Below are 12364 nucleotides of genomic sequence, written 5' to 3' on the forward strand. Positions count from 1 at the left end.
CCGCTTCTTGTAATGACAGTCGAGTGGCTTCTCAGCCGCATCGGTTGTCATTACAAGACACGCCGATACCGGGGTGATTCCTCTAGCTTCAGGCATCACTCCGGTACAAGCACTTTCCCGAAATATCAGTAACCTCAGGGGCCGATTACGATATATCGGGGAAAGTGCATATCCGCCCCCGATATAGCGACATTGCCGATAATCAGTCGATCCCTAATTTGTATATTTATGCAATTCTTCCCAAAAATTAAACTGGTTGCCAACTTAAAAGTCAACAGTACTCAGTACAGTTCAATGCGAATATAGCACATTGTAGAAATAAACATGTGTGCGCTAGCCCTGTTACTTTTAAAAACCCAACTGTAGTTTTGAAATTCACATTCTAATAACACTGAACACCCATCATTAGTTCATGTTTAAAAACTAAGGCAAAGCAAAAATACTTTAAAAAAATATATATACATAAATGACATTTTTGGGGTGCTAAATAATGCTTTTCTTTTGGACCAAGTACAGAATTTTTTTTAAACTGATCTACCTGTCAGTAAACATTCCAGTAAAATAATAAATTATTTATTTGGTAGACATAAGCATAGGTCCTTAAGGGATTCCACGTGTGGAAGTGCTCTGCATGGTTATTAACAACTTGGTAAAAGGCCTTTTCAAAGTAAACAACACCTCCAAATATGGAATGGCCCCTTAAGTTTGTTCATCATTTCGAAGGCTTTGCTTTTGTAATAGTCAAGATTGCTTTCTTTGCGCCGTACAAGGTCCATTTTACTCTTACAAAGAGAAGTAAATAAACATGAACACTCCTACAGAACACACACAGACAAGTCCGGTGTTGAGAATTCGCCGAATGGCCGGCTTCTCTTCTAGCATTTTTAGACATGCTGCTTCATCCTCTTCCTCCTCCTCTATGGTTCTTTCGTTGGCAGTGCTGCTTTTATAGCCGCAGAACCAGTCCAAACATTTGGAACACCTGCCCTGGTCCTCATTAACCCCATCAGTGGGGTTCTGACCCATAAGAGCTGCTTGCCCATTGGAATAACAATCCACGGGTGTCTCAGCCTCAGAGACACTCAAGGAGCTCAGAGGGTTAGAGTCATCTTTGTAAGTCATTAGAAGGTTAACATCCTCATTCTGGATATTCTTAATGTGATCCTCAGACTTCCCATTGGGCAACGCTTGCTTAATGTTAGTTTCTGTGATTGGTGAGGAATTCTTTTCACATTCCTTATATGGATTGGCTTTGATTTTTCTTTCTTTTATAGTTTTGTTTTTTAGTGCCCAGAAAGTGGTGGTTCTGATCTGATCTTTCTTTGGAGGTGCGGTCAATAGGCTCACTACGATAGCAATAATACCGGTGATCCAAAAGAGCGCTGTTGCCACATACATGTAGTGGATATTTTTTATAAAACCAGGCCTATTATCTGGTAGGTTGCACTCAGGGGCACGATAAATAAAGGCAAGAATGAGACGAGTGACCCCAAGTACGAAACCTACCATGCCACCACAGAAGGCTCCTTGTTCATTGCAGCGTTTCCAAAATATGCCCAGCAGGAACAAGGCAGCAACAGGGGGAGTCAGGTAATCTGCAACCTCTTGAATGTAAAGGTACATTTGGCCTCCTTGCATTTCCACAATGAGAGGAACCCATGCAATACTGATGACCACCATAAATGCTACAAAGACTCTCCCTACCAGCATAAGTTCTCGGGATGTAGCACTCTTCCGCATAAATTTGTAGATGTCAAGAGTGAAGATGGTGCTTGCACTATTAAATATGGAGTCAAGATCACTCATGAGAGCTGCAATCATTACAGCCATCATGAGACCACGCAAGCCAACTGGGAGGACCTTCATGACTAACCGAGGGTAGGCAATGTTGGAACACCCAGCCCTGCTGCCACACACTGCCATGCAGTGCTCTGGATTAATGCAAGCAATGTCATCTGTAAACATGATTCTGGATATCATTCCTGGAATGACTATTAAGAACATTGGCAGTATTTTTAAAAAGCCTGCCATAAGAGTCGACCCTTTGGCATGAGAAATGTTTTTTGCTGCCAAAACCCTTTGTACGATGACTTGGTCTGCACACCAGTACCACACAGAAGCTGGAGTCTGACCAAATAGAAATCCAGGCCATGGAACGTCTTCATCAGTTGCTTCACGAAGCATTCTCAGTGAATCTGGCTTTGGTGTGACATGGCAGGAATTTGTATTGGTAAAGTTGTAGGTCAGCAATATTGATGTGATATTAGGTGTTGCAAGCATGTATCTCCTTTTTACTTCTTCAAATCCTCCAATTTCCACAAAGCTTATTATGGTCAATGTCAAGGCCCCTATAATCATGAGAAAGGCTTGGAGTGTATCTGTATAAATAACAGCCACTAAGCCCCCTGTCACTGTGAGAACAGCAGTCATTCCAATAAGCAAAATTACTGATAAGTAAAGGTTCCATCCCAGAGATTCCTGAATGAACAATGCCCCTGAATACAAGTCTACAGATAATTTGGTAAAAATGTACAAAATCAAGGACAAAACAGCAAAGTACACTTGGATTCTATGTCCTCCATAACGTTTTGATAAGTATTCCGGCATAGTGTACACTCCAGAACGTATATACACTGGAATGAAGACCCATCCTAGAAGCTGCAAAAGCAACAAGGCATTTAGTTCCCAGGCCCCCACAGCAAATCCACTAGCTGCTCCGGATCCTGAGAGTCCAATGAAATGTTCACTACCGATATTGCTTACAAATAAGGAGGCACCAATAGCTGCCCAGGTCATCGATCGACCTGCCAGGAAGTATCCACTTATAGTACTCCTGTTGGACTTCCACATTGCAAAAAATCCAAAACATAACACCAAAACAAAGTAGAGCGCCACTATGGCGATATCTGCCGCTTCCAATGAAGCCCTCATGATTAGTTGCTGCAGTTCTTTCAATTTTCATACAATTCTTTAAAAAAAAAAAAAAAATAGACAACACAGGTGCTTTAATGTAAAACAGTGCAAAAATTGTCTTTGTCCTTTGGTTTGCTCTCTTGATGTTGGCTCCTGCAATATCCGATGCTTAGCATGCAGTTTTTATTTAAATCGACCATTCCCAAAGCCATCGGTTATTTAATCGTGAAGACAGGACCTATGGTAAGGAACCCTGCAAGGTAGCAAAAACAAAAAAGACAAAGACACAATTAGAAAAAGGTAGTCATTGTGGGGACAATGACACTCCAATATTAAAAAATAAAAAATTATGGGATTTTTGTACTTACCGTAACATTTATTTCTCTGAGTTTGAAGGACACAGCGCTCCATAAATCATAACCACTGGGTTATATTGCCTCTTCCAGGAATAGGCTCCAGGAGAAGGACTAGGCAGAACAAAAAACACTTGGCTATGCCCATGGGCCATCCTTAGCTTAATATATAACCCCCTCTCTGCTCTAGGTAATCAGTTTAGAAGCAAACAATAGTAGAAGTATCAGAACTCCGTAGAGGGGTGGGTGCTGTGTCCGTCGATTAACTCAGAAATGGATTTTACAGTAAGTACATAAATCCCATTTTCTCTTTCGTTCATCGACAGACACAGCACTCCATAAATCATAACTACTGGGATGTCCAAAAGGAAAATGAGGGGTGGGGAAAATAACCCAAGGCTAACTATAAGAGCCCTTAACCAGGACAGGAGCCCAGTCTGAAAAATAAAGTTAAAAAAAAAAAAAAAAAAAAAAAAAAAAAAAAAAACACCCCTCAAGAGGGTACAGCCCCTCTTAAACAGCAGCCCGCAAAACTTTGGCATCAGCAGATGCTTCTTTTGGCCGCAAAGTATCTACCTTATAGAATTTTGTGAAGGTATGCACCGACGACCAAGTGGCCGCCTTGCAAACTTGCGATATTGAGGCCTGATGACAGAAGTCCCAAGAAGCACTTAGCACCCGAGTAGAATGTGCCATGACAGGGAAAGGTGGAACCTGACCTTTAATAGCCCTGAGTCACCATCTGTCTGATCTATCTGGAGATGGTAGCCCAAGAGGCCAGCCCTTTTCTTGGTCCGGCCGTAACCACAAAAAGTGAGTCTGACCTCCGAAAGGGCTCAGTAGCTGCCAGATTCACCCGAATGACAGGAACCACGTCCAAGGTATGCAAAACAAATTCCTTGGGAAGAGCTAGCTTGGGACAAAAAGTAACACAATGTCCACATTCAAATGGAAGTCAGAGACAACTTTGGACAGGAATGATGGACAGGGGACGAAGAACCACTTTATCCCTATGGACCATGAACCACTAAATAGGGACTGCGACAGGCTAATGCCGCCAATTATGATACCCTGTGGGCCAAGGTAATAGCCACCAAGAATGTCACTTTCTGGGATAACGTAGTCAAGGGAATCTCCCAAGTATTCTCAAATGGTTTTTTCTTGAGAACCGAAAGTACCAAATTTAAATCAAATGGCGACAAGACCAGGGGTCTTCAAACTATGGCCCTCCAGTTGTGGAGCCGCATGTCAAACCCCTTGAATAAAGGTACGAAATAAAGAGTGCATGGCTCGGGGTCATTGAAAGAAGATTGCCAGGGCAGACACCTGGCCCTTGATGGTACTCAAGGCCAACTTCTGATCAACGCCCTGTTGAAGAGAGGTTAAGACCTGAGCCACAGAAAAGGATAGAGGATGAGTGCCAATCGACTCGCACCAAGAAATGTACACTTTCCACGTATGAGGTTATATTTTGCTGGAAGATGACTTCCTCACCATAGTAGGGAATCACTGATCCAGACAGACCTCTATACCTGGCTTTCAATAGCTAAGCCGTTAAAACCAGCAACTGTAAAGCAGGATAGTAGATCAGCCCTTGGGACAACTGGTCTTCTCTAAGAGGAAGCCCCAAGGGACGTTTATGGCCACCAGACTGATTAAAGAGCCTCGCCCTTGATTCCTTGCAGGAATTGGAAAAGAAGCCTGAGCCGAGGATGATACTGGCCTTGGACGCCTGCGGCGTCTGCCAGAGGAACCCGTGATCTCGCCACAAACCTAGGTACCCTCTCGTGGAGCCAAACCTGCTAAAGGAGCTGTTTGTAGGACTGTGCAACCAGAATGGTCTTGAAGGTAGATACCACCAGACTCCGAACCTGTATGCAAAATGGGAAAGTGAACTGTGTGACAGCAGCCAGTAAATCATAGCCTGTGGTTCCTGAAGTTTGTCTAGAGCAGGGATCCTCAAACTACGGCCCTCCAGCTGTTGCGGAACTACACATCCCATGAGGCTTTGTAAATCTAAATATTCACAGACATGATTAGGCATGATGGGAATTGTAGTTACTGAACAACTGGAGGGCCATAGTTTGAAGACCCCTGGTCTAGAGGAAGGACCACCTTGGTCAAAATTAGAATCAGACCTAGGTAAATCAATTCCCTGGACAGGGATATGGGGGACCTTAGGTAGTTTGGACATCACCTGAACCTTTGCAGGAATTAAATCTGCACAAGGAGACTCAGAACCTAAAAAAACCTGAAACAGGACAAGCTTTGTCCCCCTTTCTGGGTACCCCCAAATTAATCATTTCATGGACCCCCTTGACGCTCATGAAGGAGGTGCACGAGGCCGGAAACCAGTGAAGATGTCCCCCCAACCCAATAATGGGTGGGGGCAGACCTTCATGCTGAAGGGGTCTTGTCTGCGGGTCTGGAGACGTTAGCTCTAGGCTTACCAGACCAAGAATGTTTGGAACCTCCCGGGGAAGATTTGAAAGATCTATTTCCCTTATTTTCCGTCCCAGAAGCACTAAATAATTTTCTATGTGCTGAGAAGGAGGGCACTCGTCTGTGACGAGGCTCCTTCCTTTTCCTAGACTTTTGTAGGAAGGTACTCTTCCCTCCGTGATACCCTTAATGATGTCATCCATGGCAGCCCCAAACAGGCAATTGCCTTTAAAGGGCAGATCAATGAGAGCTTTCTTAGAGGCCCAATTACCACTGCTGAAACAAAGTTTGGACAGCACAGGAGCTGTATCCTAAGCTACATAAACTACAGCCCATGGACCAACTGGTCCGCTAAATCAACATAAGCAGCGGAGACCTGCTCACACCCCAGACTCCAGGCCCTGGCATCAAAGCTTGGCCCATTCAGTTAGGGTCTGAGGCACCAGGGCTGAGGCAAAGACTAGCCACAATGTCAAACAAGCCATAGTAAAGATTCTGCGTGCCACAGTCTCCGCTTTCCTGTCAGCTGGGTCCTTAGGTCCTTAAGGGACGGGGATTGCTCTAGTGGGAAAATTGTAGCTTTGTCCAACCCGATAACAGGAGAGTCCACCACTGGTGGACTAGTCAACTTTTTTTAAAAAGACTCCTCGAAAGGATAACATACAGCAAAACATTTGGGGACCACAGGAAAACCTGTCAAAATAAGGCACATAAGGAAACAGCCAAGTCCCTGGCTACATCAGCCGCATGCTCCATTTTTAAAGTCCCACACATTGCACTGCTAAGTGCGTTTACCAGTCTCATTATCAGATGGATTTGGGAGTGTGATATTAAGCCTCCCTAGACAGGCCGCGTCCACGGCAGCATCAGGCTCAGAATCAGATGAGAGACTGAGCAGGGAAAGGGGGGACACTTCCTCCTGGCCCTTTGCCCACATGCCACTTCCACCCAGGACACTAAGGACTAAAGGACCACCGTCAGTGCAACCATGGGAAGCCGGGGTTCTGAGGGACCTGCCACCTCCATGAGGGGGTCAGTGGGGGTGATGTGACCCTGAGGCTTCATAAGGAAAGGAAGACTTTGCAGTACAAAAACAAACTTTTGGCACCACTAAAGGATCCCCCAAGGCTCAGGGTACCTATCAGCAGAGAGAGAGATAACAGGGACCCCCAAGAACTCGCCCTACTGATCGGAGGAGCGCCGAGAATTCGGACACAGCATCACCATGGACGCTGTCCCTGTTCATATTTCCCGGGCACAGGAAGGGGAAACTGAGAAGGAAGAGGAAGAGCTTCGGCATCCCCATGAGGCTTTAGTCTTCAGTGTCTCCTGGACTAAGGAAAAAGGGCCCCTGTGACATCAGGCTACACAAACATGACCGTCCACCAGAGACCAGCCAGACTAAAGAAAAATGGCCACCATCAGCTACAGCAAGCTGCCAGGATCTTCCCATTGCCCTCTGCAAGGGGACCCCCTCCTGAAGGTAGGATACACATTAGGGGATACTCTGCTGCACACTCTGCCCTGGTCTCTGCACTGGGACCCCCCTGCACTATACCTGGTCTCTGCACTGGGACCCCCCCTGCACTATACCAACACTGTAAACAGTGGGGCATGCACCTAGGGATCTCCTACACTGGGACCTATCCAAACTACCAGGGCAGGATGCACTATCCCAGGACCCTTACAGAGTGGGGATAGAGGGGGAGACCCCAGGGGTCTTCACTGCATCCTCTGCCCTGGTACCCCCAATAGACTCCAGGTCCAGACAGGGGGGAAAGGCGGTAGGGGAAGTTTAGCTAACTGAGGGATTTTTAAGGATGGGAGGAGGGAAACTGCAGTCAGGTCCGACCGTCCCTGGAGGTTACCCGTGTCCACCCCAAAAAATGTCAAAAAAAAAAAAAAAAAAGGGAGAGGGGTGGACTGTATTCACCCTTCCATAGTGTAAGTAACGCTCCAGACAGAATCCTCGCCACCAAAGTAGGGGAGCTGTCGGCCAAGGGACCACTGCGACTCAGACCCAAGCCCGGTTGTATGCAGCCCGGCGAGACAATTAACTTGCGGGCCAGCCTCTGTCCCTGAAGCTATGTCGCGGTCGACCTAGCGCATAGCTGCAGTCTGCACACGCTTGCTGGCTGGGCGGACCCTTGGATCTAAATTATCCAGCCCGTCGTCCAGCCCAGCAGTTGATTGTAGATCTCTCAAGAGAAAACAAAAAAAAGATGTAAGGAAGGAGAAAAAAAAAAAATTCTAGGACCAGAGATCCCAGCAGGGAGCCTAGGTCCTTACTTCCGACTAGACGGATTAAAACTGATTACTAAGAACAGAGAGGGGGCTTCTATACCAAGCTGAAGACGCCCCATAGGCGTAGCCAGGTGTTTTTTTGTTCTGCCTAATCCGACTCCTGGAGGAGGCAATATAACCCAAGTTATGATTTATGGAGTGCTGTGTCCGCCGATCAACAAAAGAAAAAAAGTATAGATTCTGAACAATGAAGCAACCATTACTAGAACTTAAACTGATAACAGCATTGTTTTCTTATCTCTAAAGAGAAGGCAACCACTGGGACCATCTATCCCCTCTCTCTCTCATGTTTCAAGCACGAAAGCTGTATCTCTGCTTCTATTAACAGGCTTATTTCCATAGTCCTGACATCAGGTGCTGCTCTGTTGAACTTCCACTTATGCTACAGTTGGGATGTAATCCTATCATCGGATAGGGTGCCTTATGCCTCCCTCTTATCTGGGCAGCCAATATCATAGGGTGCTAAGAAGTGCCAAGTAAAGGAAGCCAAAGCACAACTTCCAATAAGAACTTAAAGAGGTTGTAAACCGAAATTCTTTTTTTTTTTTTTTTATACCCTTAAAGAGAAACACATAATAAGCTAGTATGCATCGCATACATGTCCAGTCGCCCGTCTTCTGGGATCGCGGCATCCGGCCATCTGATTGGCCGGAGCCGCGGTGACGTCACTCCCGCGCACGGGAGCCGACGGTCACAGCACAGGGCTCTGAAGGAACGGCACCAGCGGCCGTTCCTTCAGAGCGCATGAGCCAGTGACATCACTGGCTGCATGTAAGGTAAATATCTCCTAAACGGTACATGTTTAGGAGATATTTACAGTACCTATAGGCAAGTCTTCTCATAGGCTTACCTATAGGTACAAGTTGCAGAGGAGAGTTTACTTCCTCTTTAAGGCAAACTGGTAGATCAGATACAATGTAAATATAACACTGGATTGATGTTTCAATAGAGCACAGGCTACATTTTTATTTTCCTCAATACTAGCCTAGCCCTAGCACAGTAAAGCCTTAAAAAAAAAAAAAAAAAACAGAAGGTATTCACCTGCCCCATTCCATCATATCACAAAAATGTAGGGATTATTGCTCCTTTCAGGATAGTGGATAAAGCCATGGAAGCGATAATTTAGGCCGTGTTCACACCTGAGTGTTTTTCAGCTCGTAAAACGCTCATCTCTGAAGTCTCAAAATGCCCAACAAGCAAAATCCCATTAATTTCAATGGCCCCTGTCCACATATGAGCATTTTGTCACCTGAAGCAAAAACGTCTGAGGCTCAAAAAAGTACGAGCATCTTTTTTTTGGCAGATTACAAGCGTTTGTTAGATGTCAATGCCTTCCTCCAAACACCTGCAAAAAAGCCTGAAAAAACGCCTGAAAATGATACGCTCAGGTGTGAATGGAGCCTTATGGTCATTGCCAGCTGTGCATCCAGAGCTATTTGTGTATAGAACAAATACAGCCTAATGTTATAAAGCCAATTATGCCAAACATACATACAGGAGTTTCAAGCTTGTTGGCCATCAATGCAGCGTATGGAATTCATGGCTTTTCTGGAGTTGGGCTTGTGGACCAAAAAAAAAAAAAAAAAAAAGGAGATGCAGTAAAGAATTTATTTAATAACCAAATATCATAAGACAAGGCTTGACAAATTTGCTTAGAATCTAGGAGCCAGCTAAAAAAAAAAAAAATTAGAAGCCAGTTTTTTAAATCCGCTGTGAGATGTGCCAGAACTGCCAAGGCGTCAAGCAATAAGAATTGCTCGCTCCGGGTGCCGACCAAAGCGTTTAAAATAAATGTAAAAATTAAAGAAAAAAAAGTGCCACTTACGAGTCTGAGCTGATGGGCACCGATTAGGCTGCACTGGTAGGTGGCACTAATGAGCACTGATAAGCTGCACGGATAGATGAACTCCAAATAAAGCCCAGCTGTCAACCTGGGAAGAGGATGTTGGAGGTGGACAGGCAGTGAGAGCAAGCCGTGCTCATCACAGCACTGTCCACCAGAGGGCGCTGGTTTGCACATAAGAGCGTGAATCCTGCTCCAGCAGCCCAAAAAGCCGCGGCCCCAATTATCGACCAGCCCGCGCACCTGCGGGTGGGCCACATGGGAGGATCCCGGCCATTGCTGCAGTGTAACCCAGGTGCTAGAACGCGATTTCCATTGCGACCTGGTGCTTGGGTTTTGTCAAGCCCTTTCAGAAGACCAGGGAAATTTTTATTTTTATTTTTTGACAAGGGTTCTTGATGGGTTTATCAGGGAATGAGAATCTGTATGGTCTTGGACATGAATTGGTTAAAAATTAAAAACATTGAAATCTCATTAACAAGAGCAGACTCCAGCAGCTGGACATCCTAGAACAAGATGTCCTTTTGACGTTTTATGATGAAAAACTCTTCAAGGTTGCTCAACACTTGGTGTGGTGCTTTTTCCTGTACCACTAGGGTCTGTTTACCTATCTGAATATCTACTCCTTTATTTTAGTAATGTTGAAATCACAGTCACCTACTGGCTTTTTATATAATTTATGGGATTTAGGCAAAAGCCCAAGATCTCAGATTTGTCAACCTTACAAGGTCATCAAGTGAATTTCAGCCTTTGAGGCTGGGTTCACACTGCAGCATGGAGCGGTTCGCTGCAGGGGTCCGGTGCGTCCCTGTTCACTGTTTCAGGTCCCAATTTGTCCGAATTTTTTGAGTTTGGACCACTGTGCAATTTGCACCAGAGCTGCTCGGGATATATGTGAACCGGCCCCATAGAGAGCAAGTCACAATCTCCTGACATGCAAATTGGAATGCGGGGAAACCCACATCCAATTTGCAATAGTGTGAACCCAGCCTAAAGAGGAACTGCAATCTGCGCACATAATTTAGAACAAATGCATCTTTACCATTCTGAAGCTTCCCTCCAACCACTTTGCTATATATATATATATATATATATATATATACATATACATACACACACACACACACACACACACACACATATATATATATATATATATATATATATATATATATATATATATATATATATATACACACATACATGTATATGTATATATATATATATATATATATATATATATATATATATATATATATATATATGTATATGTATATATATATATATATATATATATATATATATATATATATATATATATATATATATATATATATATATATATATATATATATATATATATATATATATATATATATATATACACACACACACAGATTCTGTCCTTGCCAAATATACTGGAGAAATCTCCCTTCACCAAGTCTGGCTGCAGCCATTTTACCTGTGGGCAGCAGAAGCTTCTGACTGATCACTTCCTGGATTTATTCAGACATACATATATACAGTATCTCACAAAAGTGAGTACACCCCTCACATTTTTGTAAATATTTTATCATATCTTTTCATGTGACAACACTGAAGAAATGACCCAAGTTGGACAACTTAACTTACTTAACTCAACTCACTTTTGTTGCCAGTGGTTTAGACATTAACCTTCCTGCAGAAGTGGTAGCTGCAAATACAGTGAAGGAGTTTAAGCATGCATGGGATAGGCATAAGGCTATCCTTCATATAAGATAGGGCCAGGGACTATTCATAGGATTCAGATATATTGGGCAGACTAGATGGGCCAAATGGTTCTTATCTGCCGACACATTCTATGTATGTGTTGAGTTATTTTGAGGGGACAGCAAATTTACACTGTTAGGCTCCTTTCACACGGCCGCTCCGTGTGTCCGCAAATCATCCCATCCGTTTGCGGATGATTTGCGGACATAATGTAAGTGAATGGCACTGCGATTTTCCTCCTTTCAGTTCTGTTCCGTTTTTACAAATGGAACAGAACCCCATTTTTCCTTCCGTGTAAAAAACGGAAAGGAAGGAAAATCGGATGTCAGCGGTGTCATCCGCTGACATCCGCAGTGCCATATACTTACATTATGTCCGCATATCATCCGCAAATGGATGGGATGATATGCGGGCACACAGAGCGGATGACAGAAATGTCATCCGCTCCGTGGAAGAAAAAAAAAAAAAAAAAAAAGTCCCGCAGCGGACCTTTCACACGGAGCGGCCGTGTGAAAGGAGCCTTACACTGTTATACAAGCTGTACACTCACTACTTTACATTGTAGCAAAGTGTCATTTCTTTAGTGTTGTCACATGAAAAGATATAATAAAATATTTACAAAATGTGAGGGGTGCACTCACTTTGGTGAGATAATGTATATAGATACATACACACACCCCCCCCCCTCAATAAAAAATAAAGTAACACTTTTTAAATCAGAGTGTAGCATCAAGTCAATTAAACTCCTGGGGTATAGATC

General features: G+C 44.0%; 2 protein-coding genes across 2 annotated transcripts in view; both read right to left on the reverse strand.

The window, feature by feature from the left end:
• MRPS6 (mitochondrial ribosomal protein S6) overlaps window positions 1-12364 on the reverse strand; it is a 114357-nt gene that overhangs the window by 72662 nt on the left and 29331 nt on the right. The window lies entirely within an intron of this gene.
• SLC5A3 (solute carrier family 5 member 3) lies at window positions 558-3164 on the reverse strand. Its single transcript, XM_082247168.1, has one exon. The coding sequence runs from the start codon at window positions 2929-2931 to the stop codon at window positions 784-786; it is 2148 nt and encodes a 715-aa protein (XP_082103294.1). The 5' UTR covers window positions 2932-3164; the 3' UTR covers window positions 558-783.

This window comes from Pelophylax lessonae (genome assembly GCF_965119305.1).
Source record: "Pelophylax lessonae genome assembly, chromosome: 2".
In the NCBI taxonomy this organism is placed as follows: Eukaryota; Metazoa; Chordata; class Amphibia; order Anura; family Ranidae; genus Pelophylax; species Pelophylax lessonae.

What these genes read in the sequence shown, in the direction of transcription:
- SLC5A3 (XM_082247168.1), bottom strand. Translation starts at nt 2,931, where the DNA reads ATGAGGGCTTCATTGGAAGCGGCAGATATCGCCATAGTGGCGCTCTAC.